The sequence below is a fragment of the Strigops habroptila genome, chromosome 8 (genome assembly GCF_004027225.2).
Source record: "Strigops habroptila isolate Jane chromosome 8, bStrHab1.2.pri, whole genome shotgun sequence".
NCBI lineage: Eukaryota > Metazoa > Chordata > Aves > Psittaciformes > Psittacidae > Strigops > Strigops habroptila.
This window is the reverse complement of record NC_044284.2, coordinates 49,711,795-49,725,988: the sequence shown is the minus strand read 5'-3', so window position 1 is coordinate 49,725,988 and position 14,194 is coordinate 49,711,795. Positions and strand designations below refer to the sequence as shown.

Here is a 14,194-nt window from a genome sequence, read left to right as displayed (position 1 = left end):
GATGATTTTTATAATGCTGCAATTATCTCACTAGAAAGGTATAATGTAACTTAACAGGATCCCAGCTATGACTCCATTTCATGACACACAGATAAGTACAATTCTGCTGCCACTGAAGTCAAGGAGAAAACAACCATTAACTTCAATAAGGTTATCTCAGGTCCAAGGTAAATGCAGACCTCCAGAACAAAACTGTACTGTTCTTATGGAAGGCCATCATTACTTGTCCAGTTACATGCGAGAGTAAGCTCTGTTACGGTGAGATTATTTCTAAATATTTCCCTGAGATTGTACCCTCTGATGGTGCAGAACAAAAATTAAATTTTGTGCACTCTGAAAATATACATAAACTTAAGATCTGACACTACGTTCATAGTCTGCAACTGGTTTGATTAAATTAAGTCTGCAGACAACAGCTGAAACTGCTTTGATTCAGTGGTGAAAATCACACTTATTTCAACAGGACCAAGATTAGGCCTGATTTTGCCTCTCCAAGAAAAAAGCTACTCAGTGTAAGAAATTATAGTAGAATCAATTATTTAACATTGAACTGTTCATGAGAGAAAGACCTTTGCTGTAGTATATATTCTCTATATTCACATGTTTAATAGTGTTTTAATCAGACAGTGGTTAATGAAGTTAAAATGGATATATATTGCTATTATCTTTTCTAAGTAAAAAAGATATCTGCTGCTAAAAAAAAAAAAATGTTTTCTAGCTATTGGCAGAGAAAAGTGAAATTGTTTTCTCTGCAAACATAAAGTGTTTTCAGTTCTACTCACCACCAGAGCAGGATTCTTCTAGCAATACCCATGAATGAACAAAAGCAGAACAGCTGTGTGCCAGCTTATGATTTGGCATTAGGAGTTCATTGTGCTTTTCTCTGTCATTATTTCCACAGATTCCACAGGTCCTTCCTCTCATCCATGAAGCAACAGTAATCTATAAAATAGCACATCTTTGTAGTGAATACTGAAGTGTTGGTCTGTTACACTGCCAAGGTACTAAATTGAAAGAAAGTAGTAACCTCGAAAGTAAGCCAAATACCTTAAGGATCACACCATCAAAAGTCACTTTCTTCAGTCCATGTGTTGGAGCTTCCACAATAACTGTTGTTTCATTTTTAGAAATTTTAACATTGTCTGTAGGAAGACAGTGAATCATAAGGTGATCTGTTCAATTTTAGATTAATGGAGAAACTGAGTAGTACAAAATACACCATAATGCATTTTCCTTCACAATGATAATTTTGCTGCTACAGTTGGATTTTTGGGGGGGGGGGGGGGGGGGGGAGAAAGCAGAAATAGGATAAAGTATCTCTTTATGTGTAAAAATATTCTACTGCTGTTACCTATAAGTGGAACTGACTTTTGTGTCCAGTCTGCTAAGTCTTGAAATGATAATGACATTGCTGGTGCTCCAGCTAAATATCTGAAACAAAGCATCTAACTGTGATGTTTTTTTCTAACCAATCACCAACCTGGACATACCACATGTATAAGAAAGGGCTTTATTTACCTGCTAGTTGTGGCGGAGGAAAGTAAAAGTGTATATACTATAGGAAACAGGAATGTAAGTCTGTACAAATATTAAGAAAGTAAAGTCTAGTTTTTCTTTTATTTAAGCCCACTTGTGTTTTCTTTACATTGAGATATTTCTGTGGAATCCATAAAAATCATCTTTAAGATATTTAGTTTCTGAGTAAGTCCTGGAAAAGTGAGTATCACAGCTTACTTTTTTCATACTCTGAAACTCTGCTGTGTGATAGAACTGGTTCTTCATTGCATGCCACAAGGAGAGAGGAATTTGCAGCAGGATAGATTGCAATGTTCCTTCAGAAAAATAAAAATAAATTAAAAAAAACACCAAACAAACCCACAAACCAAACCAAAAAACTAGTGGTTAATTTAAAATGTGAAAAGTAGAGATATTTGTGACCAAAGCTAGCAGAGAACCAACTTGAGTATCTGATCTTTGAATGAAAATTCACTGGGGCTTTGGGTTTTGAGATTCAACCTTTTAAGAAAAGAGAGCGTGGGGACATAATAAGCACATTATCAGATAATGGCATCTGTGAAATCGAAGACAAGAGCAACTAAACAAAAAGTCTCAGATTAGGATTCCTTCTGGAAATCTAATTGCAAACCAGTTTTACCTAGGAAGTACAGGTTTCCCATCCCCAGACTAACTCCCTGAAACTTTACACCTAATTCCTGAGCCCTCAGAATAAACCACACTTACGCTGAGGGTGTATTTATGTGAACCTCTCTTGAGAAAGACTGAGGATCAACATTTCTTGTAGTAATAATGAATTTTGGGTGCTCTGTACAGTCTTGGGCCACTATCAGGCTGCAGCTTTTATTGAAAGAATATGTGTGGCTCATGTGGTCAAATGTTTTGAAATCTCCCTCTCTGACTTCACATGTGGCTGCAAAACAAAACCAGAAAAGACATTGCAGATGACAGTGGTGTACGTGTTGCTGCAAAGTATTGAAAGCCACCTCTATGAAATTGAAATACCCAGCAAACAGGAAAGAAACTTCATCATCTCCTTGGCAGAAGCTTTCAATGCTGCCAGAGTGTGTAAAGACAGGATAGCACTACAGAATAATGACCAGATACAGATATACTCATACTGATTTTCATTACATGCTTAAATTCGCAAAACCACAAAATTCAAGGTAACAGGGACTAAATCGTAGCAAATTCTTGACAAACTAAAAATAGTAACTAAACATGGTAAAAACTAGTTCATACTTCCAACAGAAGTGCTAAGCACCTACCATCTAGAGACTCACATGACTTTTTTGAGGAAAATAAACAGGGCAGAAAACACATGATCTGTCTTGTACCATCATCTGATGCCTCTCAATGCAGAGATAGCACCTTCTTAAAAGGGGCAAAAAGAGAACCCCTAGTCCTTGCAGACAGGAGTGATTCCTGAACTCTGAATATTTATATCTATTTGGAGTCTCTTCATTCAGCTGCCAACAAACTTGCTTCTAAGTGAAGGAATGAGCTGTTGAGAAAGCAGGGTTAGAGATGCTGTGCTTCCCTGTAAGACCACTACAAGGAAAGGCAAGGCCCAGTCATGGCAGAGGATGGATCTACAAACATTGCTTATTCATGAGACAAGCATATAAGTAATATTTACATTGATCTTCTTGTGCTATTTGCGAAGCTATTTCAGGAAATAAATTCCAGGCAGTGATATCTCGAGTCTCGTAAGTTGGAGATGGGCCTAAAGGCAGAACGAATGGCATTCGGAGTGCCTGATAGTAAAGTGTTACCTGAAAAAGCAGAAATAAAAATACATTAAGATAAACTGAACCATATTGCTCAAGATATGACTGCAAACAAAAAAACCCTCTTATCTTGAAAAAAACATCTTGAAGATGCATTTATACAATTGCCATTGTGCTAGTCTCTCCAGGATGCACCCAAACCTAAATGTTTTGTGAGAAACCACAAAAAAGTCTTCTCTTCTAGTCACACTTTCAGAGAAATTGCTAAGGACATTGGAAAGTAACAGACATAGATGAAATTTAAGTGATATTGAAGTGACTTCTTAAAAAATAAGGTATCAAATTAAGTAACTGAGTAAGTTGATGGATGTGTCTGGAAAAGTGAGCAGCATCCATTACAGGCTGAAAACTGGCATGGTGAGCAGGTGAGCACTAGGGTAAGATCCCTCACTGTAGCTACAAGTTACATTTACCAAGACAATCAAATTAATGCCTACTGTGCCTACTTCTTCATTATCATATATTAAAGATCCTGCAACACTGAACCACCATGGAAGGTTAAAGAGACACTAATTTCTCTGTGTATGAATAGCTAACTGTTACTAATTTGCCAGAGATCCATAGGGAAAAATTTTCAAAGCAGTGCAGAGGGATTTGGTGGACGAGGACCAATTAACCAGTGGGATTCTACAGATCCAGCCTGTGCAAGCTGCTCTAAGAGTGTAACTAACTGCTCTGATTTGCTTAAGGCAGAATTGTATTTGGGGCTGTCATAGCTTGCTCGGACCTGTCTCATCAAGCATGGTTACTGCAGTTGTGGGACTTGAGTACCAACACAAGTAGATGCCGCATATGGTTGCCACAGAGTGCAAGGCATTCTCAAGGCCTCTGTTACTTGCTCCGAGTCCCCCCCACATCTCACAGAACTAGTCATGCTGGTTAAAATGAATAAAGGTGTGAGAGCAGTGCAGTCATACTTGAGACAATTTGGGCCTAAGTGCTGTTCTCAACATGAAAACAAGGTATTTGACTACAGAGTCTGATTCTCAACTTATTGCTACATTGCACCAAAGCAACACAAAATCAAAAGTACTCTTGTATGTATTTCAAGACCCATGTAATAAAGTCAGGCATATAGCAGCTTCTTTAAAAAGGAATGTTTTGCTTTTTTTTTCTTTACATTAAATGTTAAAATATTATTAGTTGAGAATCCATTCAAGGTAGGGAAAAGGAAAATAAAAATCGACACGTACCCCAGGAGCTTTAATTACTGTATCAATTGTTCGTGGAGATGTTGCAGCCACCCTTACTATAACTTCACGAGATGGATTTCTCTGGTGTGCTTCTGAGAAGCCCAACACAAGTGCTGCACCAGGAACGTATTTCATGAATCTAGAGATGAACAAGATATGACAAACTCAGGTATATGAGGAAGTACAGATGTGGGAGGATGAGGACTACCTGCAAGTTCTGAAAATTCAGGGAAACAATGGACAAACTGAAAAGTCTAAGAATAATACTTTGGGTCAGATTAAATGGTTGATTTTACCCAGAGGAAACACATTGGTTTTATTCTGCTAATTTTAACCGGGTATTTTTTGAGATTGACTAGAGAACATTTCAAACTAAAAAGACATTTTGAACTGAAATATCAAATAGTTTAATATGGAAAATGAGATTAACCATTTCAAGCTTTTAAATTTTTGAGGTATTTGGGGATTTTCATGTGGAGAAAGTAGGACACATTCAAAAAATACTTTTGTGCCATTGAACTTCTCTTTTCCATCCAGAAAAAAACCCCAAACATGTTTGGGTTAAAAAATTCCACCCAATTCTTTCAGTGCTTTTTATAAAGCCAAATAGCGTAAGAAAAGCAAAATGATAACTTAGGAAAGAAGAAATTACATACGCCGTGCTTGTCTTTTTTATCCATGATGGAAGATTTCCCCATTGCACCTTCAGCTGCACAGCTGGCTTCCTTGCCAGTTTGCCTGTGGTGGCCGTGGCTGCTATCTTGTAGTCCTGGCACTCCTTGCCCCATCTCAGTCTGGCCTTTACAAGCAGGGAAACAGTCACCCAAATTTCATAAAAGAATCACAGAACCACTCTTGACCATTTCAAGATGCAAGTTTTTCTTCTTTCCTGAAACTTCACACTGATCCTTAATGTTTCCAAGTCTTTCTTTTGCTATAAATAAGCTCACAGAGAATTTTTGACTACATCTGGAAAAATCAGTGGCATAGTAAAAAAAAAAAGTTTGCTAGGCTGTGCAGAACTACATGTATATATTCCTGTCTCAAAGCAGCCCCTGAAACATCAGGCTTCTCATAATTTCAAGATTTCTTTAGACTTGGTAACTTCAGAATCAATATGTATTTTTTCTTTCTAGAAGAAGACTGCACTATAATTTCTAGTAGCCTTCCCAAATACTTCTTGATATATCCTGAAAGTCAACATCTTTTTTTTGCAGATTTTGAAGTGGCTGAGTTTTTTTCTTTTTTATTTTTAATGCAAAAGCATAGATAGGAACATTTTCTGAAATTTCATAAACTTTGTGAAACATTTCAAAATATGTATGTTTTTCCTGTTAAGTTTTCCTAAACAGTAGGTGCTCTGTACTTAAAAACCTCTGGGCTTTTAGATGTCTCTCTGAGCAAAGCTGCCTGTGTGCTTACCTGTGCTTTCAGTGGCAGTATTACAGCATCAGCACATGCTTTCCAATTGGTTTCAGCCAGCTGAACCACAACTAGTTGCACATCAACTTTGGCAGCATCAGAATGAACATATGCTGTAGCTTGATAACCTTGATTTCTGTTGTCACTCCTTACTGCCTGTGCCACAATTGTAATGCCAGGTGGAATTACGTCTCCCAGGAAGTTGCACTGAAAAACAACCCCCAACCATCTGTGTTTAAATATTTCTGTGTATTCACTGGAGATCCTACAGTCCACTTTATTTGTGCTGATAGTACGAAACAGTCCTCATCCTTCATCAGTTTAGTTTGAGGTATGTGTTTCTATAACCCCAATATTTAAGGATAAATTTGGTTAGAATCTTGATTATTTCATTACCACCAGGAATTTTTAAAGACGATGTTTTGATGAGGGATCCAAGACTCTTCCAAACTATCTCTATGCACGTAGTAAGATTTTGTTCGTTTTAGTATTTTAAATAGTTGCCTAAATACATACTAGATACCTTCACAGCACATTGACAACATATCTTACTATACTACAGCTCCTTCAAGCCAATTGATTATTCTGAAATCCTTCTCAGTAGCAGAGTTCCCATAGACATTACCTGCATTTGCAGAGCTATTTGTTCTATTATTATGTATATACCTTTGATTAGTATAATTATAGAATATTAAGTGTGTAATAAAGATGATCTGTGCTTAACGGAACTTTACATTTACCAATCCGTAATGACAATGGAGAGTCTGATTTTAGTTCTACTCTGCATGTACTCATGACCTCAGGTCTACATCTAAATAAGGTGGACTTAAGTTAAAAAAAAAAAAATCTTTAAATAAAACCTATTATTTCCTCCCCATTTTTACTTTGATGCAATTTATTTTTCATTTTGGGCTTTCACAGGAAAAAGAAAATTCTTTCCCCTTTGACTTATAACCTCATTCCCTTCAATTTTTATAATTTCCAAATCCAGGATTTCACACACAGCAAACACTTTTAGAAAGGAAGGAAAAAATACGCAAGAAACCAGCAAACAAAACCCTGAAACCAAGTGAATTTGGAAAAAAAAATTTTTATAGGGAGAAAATATCTCAATGGGATTTGACTTTTAATTTACAATCTTGACTTCAGTGTACTTTCTGAGCCTAACCACCTCAGATGGTTTGAGTGCCACCACATCTAAAGTTCCTGCTCTGCAGCCAGCAAAGCCCAGCTGCTTGTTTATACCAAACAGGTAGTAGCAGTACCTCGCGCACCAGGCTGCAACCTCGGCTGTGGTGACTGCTGTCTCCTCTGCTCACGTGCCTCCTCTTTGAGCTGTGGCCAGCATTTTCTCCATGGTGGTGGCTGCTGCTGCTGCTGCTGCTGTTGCTATGGCTGCTTCCCACCTCAGAGGAAGATGACGATGAGCTGCTTGATATCTTACGATCTGGATGCTAAGAAACAAGAATAGGTTAAAAAGCTATGACATGGCCTCTAGTTTTACAGTGTAGACATCAACATCAGAGTTCTTAGCCTCCCTCTGTAGGTAACAGATAGACATATCTAGAGTGTTATTTTTATTATCATATAAGACATGAAATATATTGGGTGGGAATATGCCTTGGATCCATCTGCATCTCTGCTTGACAGGATGCATAGACAGTGATTGCAAATGACAACATCACATTGCCCATGAAAACTGACACTTTGGAAATATTAAAGAGATCACAGATTAATGAAAACCCCTGTAAATAGTCTTCCTCTTTCACAAGCAGGATACATAATAACTTTAAGGGTAGCACCTCCAAAAGCATGTTGTCATCCTTCTAAAATATACTTAAAATACCTCTGTGACATAATGCATACTGAACCTTGTTTCTGATACAATCCATATAACTGATGATTTTGCCATGATTGCCTAAAAACTTTGGACATGGCTATTCCCATTGGAAGATCCTGCTGTTTTATAATTCCCCCTGGTCTTTGTTAACTTTAATTTTGGCTGCATTGTACAGCATCTAGCCCAAAGGTCTCCAGACCCAAATTTGAGGATTGCAACTGCTGCAACAACAGAAGATATAGTATAATAGTATTTTAGTAATAAATCTGCTTATTTTGGCTATTGTCAATGTTTTAGTGGACAACATGGAATGCTCAATTGAAATGAAACTATCAAAATCATTCAGTAATATGCTTGATCCTATCAACTGTAGCCATCATGGGAATGTGCACTTGAATTAGCGACTTACCCAATAAGTCTTAGCAGACCTGAAGCGGAGCCGGTATACTTTCGGAAGGTGGTATTCCTGCAAAATTCCAAAAGAAGTTCTTACCTACAGCTCGATAAGGATCACCTCCTGGCAGAAGTCAAAGCATTAGGAAATTTTACCCATTCTGTAGAAACTTCATTACTGTGACTGTTAAACTGGGACTTGACACGTTTCATCTCAGCTTGTCTATCATATTTGCTGTGGCGATGGGAAGCACCAGTGCTTTTGCTGCTGCTGCTGATGCCACTGCTGGTGCTTCTGCTGCTACTGCTGCTACTCTGTGTTTTACGCTTCTGTTCACGGACACTTCTCTCTCCTTCAGGAGCGCTGACAAGTGGAAATGGTGTGGTCTTGGACCGCTTCTTAGCCTTCTGCTTTATACCAGGTGCTTTGCTACTGCTGCTGCTACCTGTGCTGCTACTGCTGCTACTACTGCTTCTGCTGCTGCTCCTCCCCTTGCTACTGCTACTCTGGCTTTTGCTGCTACTGCTGCCCTTGCTGCTGTTACTGCTGCTGCTCTTGCTGCTGCTACTACTGCTACTGCTTTTGCTACTGCTACTACTGCTTTTGCTGCTACTGCTGCTGTTACTACTGCTATTTTTGCTGCTGCTGCTACTACTACTGCTTTTGCTGCTACTGCTGCCACTATTACTGCTACTTTTGCTGCTACTGCTACTGCTTTTGCTGCTACTAATGCCACTACTACTGCCACTACTGCTGATGCTGCTGCTACCACCACTGTCCCCGAAGGGGTAGAATTTCTTTTCTTTGGCTTTGGACTGTCTTGTTTTCAGATTTATCTGGGTGCCTCCCTGTGATGCTCTGTTGTCAGAGTCGCTGCTGGAGGGGCTACTTGTTGTACTCTCGGCACTGCCACTGGTGCTGCTGGCACTGGATGATGAGCTTCCAGCTTTTCTTGTCCCCTGGTCAATGGTACCATAGGAAAAACAAAATTATTTTTCTGTGTTCCTGCAGAAAGCTGTAAGTAAAATCAGATACAGAGAGCTACAGATCTCTCTGCTGCCTTAGGAGACAAGATGTATGTCTGATAGCATTCTTGCAATACATCACAAGAAGGAGAATTCATAATAACATGTTAAAACTACACAAAAGTAGAAGAATACATCAAACTTTTGTGATAGGCAACGTGTGTAGAAATTGTTGATCATACGATTACATGTAACATGTAATGACATTATCGTAGCTGTTATATCTCAGGGCAAGTTGTCTAGGTAGGTGTCATACCTTTTGCTATAGTTACAGTGCTGGAAGAAACAGACTACCTTTTGGGCGCACAACTATTTTGTCTCTTACAAGAGATTTTCATAAACATCTAGAAAACCAACCTGCTCTTTCTAATGTCCTTCACATGCAGAAGAGATGAATGTAAGCAGAAGATCTGCAGAAAGACTTGTGTACGGAAAGCCCTGTCTTTATTTTCCAACTTTTGTATACTATCTAAGCAAAGAAAGATACTTAGTTACAGAAATACAAATAACTAAGCTTTGTGTAATGTCTCCCACAAATCTAGAAGTGGATTTTTGTGGTAGTACCTGGTCATCTGTATCATCAAGGATTTTCTTCACTCTTTTAAGTGTTTCTTTTCTGGAAGGTACTCGTGCCTCTGGATCTTCAAATGTTACTAAACGTACCATTTTTGTAGGAGCTTGGTCTCCTGCTTGAATTGTGACTTGTATTTTTTCTATAGGCGCCTCTGTGTAAACTGAAATTACACGGCAATTAGCATTACTGTTACTATTAGCAACTGAATGATAGAATAAGCCATTTTTGGCTTATTCTTTTTTTTTTTTTTAGCCATTCTTCCCCAAATGCAAACATAAATGGTCACTGATTATTTTTGGTATTCAGCAACTTTGTTATAAATTTTATATAACAGCTAAAGCACATACTGGCAATAACCAAATTTTAAAATATTAGCATGATACTAGATTCTTTTCAAGTCAATAAACAGGATGATCAGCAGATTTAAGTCAGGTGAATTGAATTGCTTAGCTATGTAATGTAGTATGGGACAGCGAATTAGGCATCATAGAGGAATTGAGGCCCAACTCTCAAATTGTAGAGAATGGCCCCATCGTTAGGCCATTTGTTTTGATACTTAGGAGACCTAGCTTTGGTGGCCTGCTGTGCGTTTACTTCTTATGATCATGGATTAAGACTCTAAGGACTAGATCCTGGCAGGGTTAATCCATAATTCCCTTTAAGAGTCTGGTTTTTGGAGTGTAGCTACAGGACACTGCATCAGATCTGTTGCCCATGTCCAATTGCTCTGTGCCTGAATCCCAAATCCAATGATTCAGGGTGCATCAGACACGCTCTGCAGGCACAGATCAGCTCTGCTTGACACCGGCCATGCTGAGTGGCATTGCTAGGAGAGCTGGGGAATCATGGCTCAGACGAGCCGGGGAGAAATGGGTTCCTGCTACAAGCATACTCTGTTGCCAATACTGGCAGGGGTAGTAGGTCTAATGGTAGTTTTAGTGGTACTTAAGATGCAAAAGATATGTACATCTACAAATATATATGTGTATATACACGCACCTCTACTCACCCACCCATTATGGCTGTATTTACCTGGCTTGAAGCTCATTCTAAGGGCATGCTCTCCAACTAGGTAATAAAGAGGCACATTTTTTATAAACGCTGCATGTATGCTTTTCCTTTCAATGCACACTTGAACCCCAAATGTATTTGCATTGGAGCACACGGACTGAACAAATGGCTCTTTTCGGGAAGAAGAGTGTCCAAAGGAAATTCCCAATGAAGCATCTTCTGCAGACTGTCTGTCCTATTAGATAATACAGATGTCAAGTTAAACTGGACGACAGTAAGTGGAATATTTGAGTGTTATGAGTCATCCTGTTTTGGTAATAGTTACTTAGGTTGTGCAGGAGGAATTAACCAGTTTATTTGAGATAGCAATGCTGTGACATGGGATAACTTGGTTTTCAATAGGACAAAATTATTAGCTGAATGGCTTGATTGGACTGCCTAGTGTAAAAAGAGCTTCATCCTATAAGAATGAAAAATTATATCACATATTAATTTTAAATATTTAATTTTTTTTCCTGAAGTATTAGACAATGTTAACAGGTTGCTGATGAATCTGAGTTTGCTCTAGACTGACTGGAGTTCTTTCCTTTGATTTTTGATGGGGTCAAACAACAGAACTTTCATCTATGTGGATCAAAGTTCTGTCTCAGTTGAGGTCTGACACAAATACGAGACTACATTAACTAGATAGTCAAAGCATATCAGATGTTGGAAATTTTCACTCAAAACTATGGAGTTTACATGTGCTAAGCAATGCTTGTAGAAAAATTATGATTAATTAAAATTGGAATCAAATCAGTGAAATGAAAACTGTGACTTCCTGGAGCAACGAAGCAAGTAGCTAAAGACCCATAATCATAAGCTTTCCTTTCACATGTAATACAAGTTTGCAATTAATTTTTTACTCAGTTTACCATGTTTCACAAGATTCCAAACTTGTATGAATGCCACTGAAAAACAAATTAAAAACTGGAGTTTTAATGCTATTTGCCTTCCAAAGGAAATTCTAATGATATTGTGGAATGCTTCGGTTAATGCCATTTTTCAATTGCTGTTTATTTAAGAATAACTGCGGAATGCTGAGTTTTCAGAAGAACAGCACAGAGGCACAAAGCAGAAGAACTTTACTTGTTCCGGGATATTAGAAACTGCTGTCACTTGACAGTACGTTTGCCTATTGACTTCTCCATAGGAAAGTGCTGTACTCATCCTCTGTTCATCTCTTATTTTATCTGAAGACCCTTCAGAGCTGCAGGACAACAATGAAACCAGTACAGGACAGTGTATTCCTCACCTCTGTCAGTCTTTCACTGAGTGGATTGCCATGGCAATGCCTTCGCAAGTCTGCCCATCATAGAAAGCCTGTACTGGCTGTTACGGAAAACTGCAGCTCAGGAAGTCATTTGACTTGACACACAAACTGCCATTCATCCTTAAATCAGGATGCTTATAAGCATTAAATTTGGTTCTACAAGTTGAGCAATGGAACGTCTTGTGGAATGTTAGTGGCTGCCCTGGGAATGTGATGCTTGCATAATAGTCACAAAGTATTTTAAAGATTGCGTGCCAATCCTGTAGATGGCAGTGTAAAATTAATTAACAAAGAAAATGCTTCTACTTTTGAAAAAGTATGGCAAATCTGATGTATTACACTCCAGATTTTAAAATATTATTACTATAGGGCTATTTGTGTTATCAGTTTGAACCTGACTTATTTTGAGATACTCATTTGGTCAGAGATGCATTGTACATTTTCTTATGGAGAAAAGAAATGGTCCCCCACTGATTAAAAGCCCAAGAAAAAATAGTCAGACACTACATCATTTACCCTGATGTTATCAGTCTCGCCAGATGCAGAATCTGAATCAAAAGACATCTTCATTATGTCAGGCACTGCTTCAGGTAGAAGAACTGGAGTCATCTTACTAGCAGCCAAATCCCCAATATTTCGTGTAACAGCAAATGTCTTTGACCTGCAGAAAAAACATTAGAGGAAACCTGTATTGATAAAGCACTGCTGAGGAAAAGACCTGAATAATGCCTTGTAGCACGTACTCAGCAACAAGTATCATACCTTGCAAATTGCTTTACAGATATTTACAGCATCTTTCCTGTTGTATTTTCAAGGCCTGCTAAGAGCGAATAAAGACACAGACCAATCTCAGGGACAGATAGCTCAGTTAGGCTTTTAGAATCACATGTACAGGTTAAAAGCACTGCAGTTGATGGGATCTCTGTAAGCCTAACACTTTGAAGAATGGACCACTTACTTAGAAGCTTGGATGTCGATTATTGAATTTTTTGAGTCTTCTATTTTGATCTTCTGGACTTTTAAATTTTTAAACTCATCTTCTGTGTGTTCACTGCTAAACTTAGCTCTCATTTCCTTTGACCTTATATTTCGGAAAATACTGCCGTAACTTCGAAAAACAACCTGGGGGACTGGTGGCTACAGAAAGCTGTTTCCTGTGCAACTTTTGTTACAGCAAAATTAAAGAAAGGAGCCTGAGATCATCAAAGAAAGTGTCTCCAGCTTGATTTAAGTTCACTGGCCATGTCTCGACAAGACATCACAGAGAGATGTATAGGAAGGTTAAGAGCCTATTTACGTAAACGTGTTCAGAACATTGCTTCCAGTGTTGTGGACTCTAAGAGTATTAGTCGGGATCCAAGATGAGTGACATAAGGTGCAGCAAGAGACGGAGACTCTCACTGCTAAATATCCTGACCACCAAGCTTCATACCCCATAGTCTTCATGGAAGTTTTATAGTGCTGTTATAACTATGAGTTTTGGTTTGGGTCAGAGAAACCTCTTGAATGCTGAACACTTTTGAGAGATGAAAACCTATCTCCCTCAGCTATTGAAGTGCTAACTCTACCTTATTAGCCATTTATCAGTGCTAACATCCAGCTCAAAATTCCCCACGTGCTGTTTCTCAAGTATGAAGTTGATCTGCTTGCCCTGGGGCTTTTGTGGTCTGCCAACGGAGGTGCCTTTGTGACAGTGAATGGAAAGACGGTCTGCAAAATGGTCTCTATTTTAACATGGTCTACACTGCAGTAGCCTAAGCAATTCCAGTCTAACCTATTTGAAAGATTAATTTGTATTCATTTGATAGCCCTCTCTTCCTCTTGAAGGCTCCTACAGTGCTGTGTGCAGTGTAAAGCACACAATTGCTCTTCTCATGGAACACCTCAATAAAATGTGTGTCACCAGTGGGCTTTGTTTTCTTTGCCATCTCTCTCTTTTTTTAGATAAGGACATGACAGCAACACTCCACGCTGGGTGATAGCAGAACCTTGAAGAATGGAATCTGAAATAAAATATTCTCCCTAACAAGCTGAGGGGATGAAAGAAAATACAAATCAACTTGCATTTCAGATGGCTCATCTGGGTACAGAGACAAAAAGGAAAATGTTTTTTATTTT

General features: G+C 38.5%; 1 protein-coding gene across 1 annotated transcript in view; it reads right to left on the bottom strand.

Annotated features, from left to right (window-relative positions):
* LOC115612224 (vitellogenin-1-like) overlaps positions 1–14,194 on the bottom strand; it is a 65,171-nt gene that overhangs the window by 3,878 nt on the left and 47,099 nt on the right. The window contains exons 21-34 of the mRNA XM_030496239.1: positions 12,593–12,737; positions 10,786–10,999; positions 9,744–9,913; positions 8,310–9,113; positions 8,170–8,226; positions 7,186–7,374; positions 5,921–6,127; positions 5,155–5,297; positions 4,499–4,637; positions 3,155–3,290; positions 2,242–2,428; positions 1,735–1,832; positions 1,048–1,142; positions 783–942 (exon numbers count right to left, since the gene is read on the bottom strand). Of these exons, the coding sequence (XP_030352099.1) occupies positions 783–942; positions 1,048–1,142; positions 1,735–1,832; positions 2,242–2,428; positions 3,155–3,290; positions 4,499–4,637; positions 5,155–5,297; positions 5,921–6,127; positions 7,186–7,374; positions 8,170–8,226; positions 8,310–9,113; positions 9,744–9,913; positions 10,786–10,999; positions 12,593–12,737 (2,744 nt within the window). The remainder of the gene's footprint in view (positions 1–782; positions 943–1,047; positions 1,143–1,734; positions 1,833–2,241; positions 2,429–3,154; positions 3,291–4,498; positions 4,638–5,154; positions 5,298–5,920; positions 6,128–7,185; positions 7,375–8,169; positions 8,227–8,309; positions 9,114–9,743; positions 9,914–10,785; positions 11,000–12,592; positions 12,738–14,194) is intronic.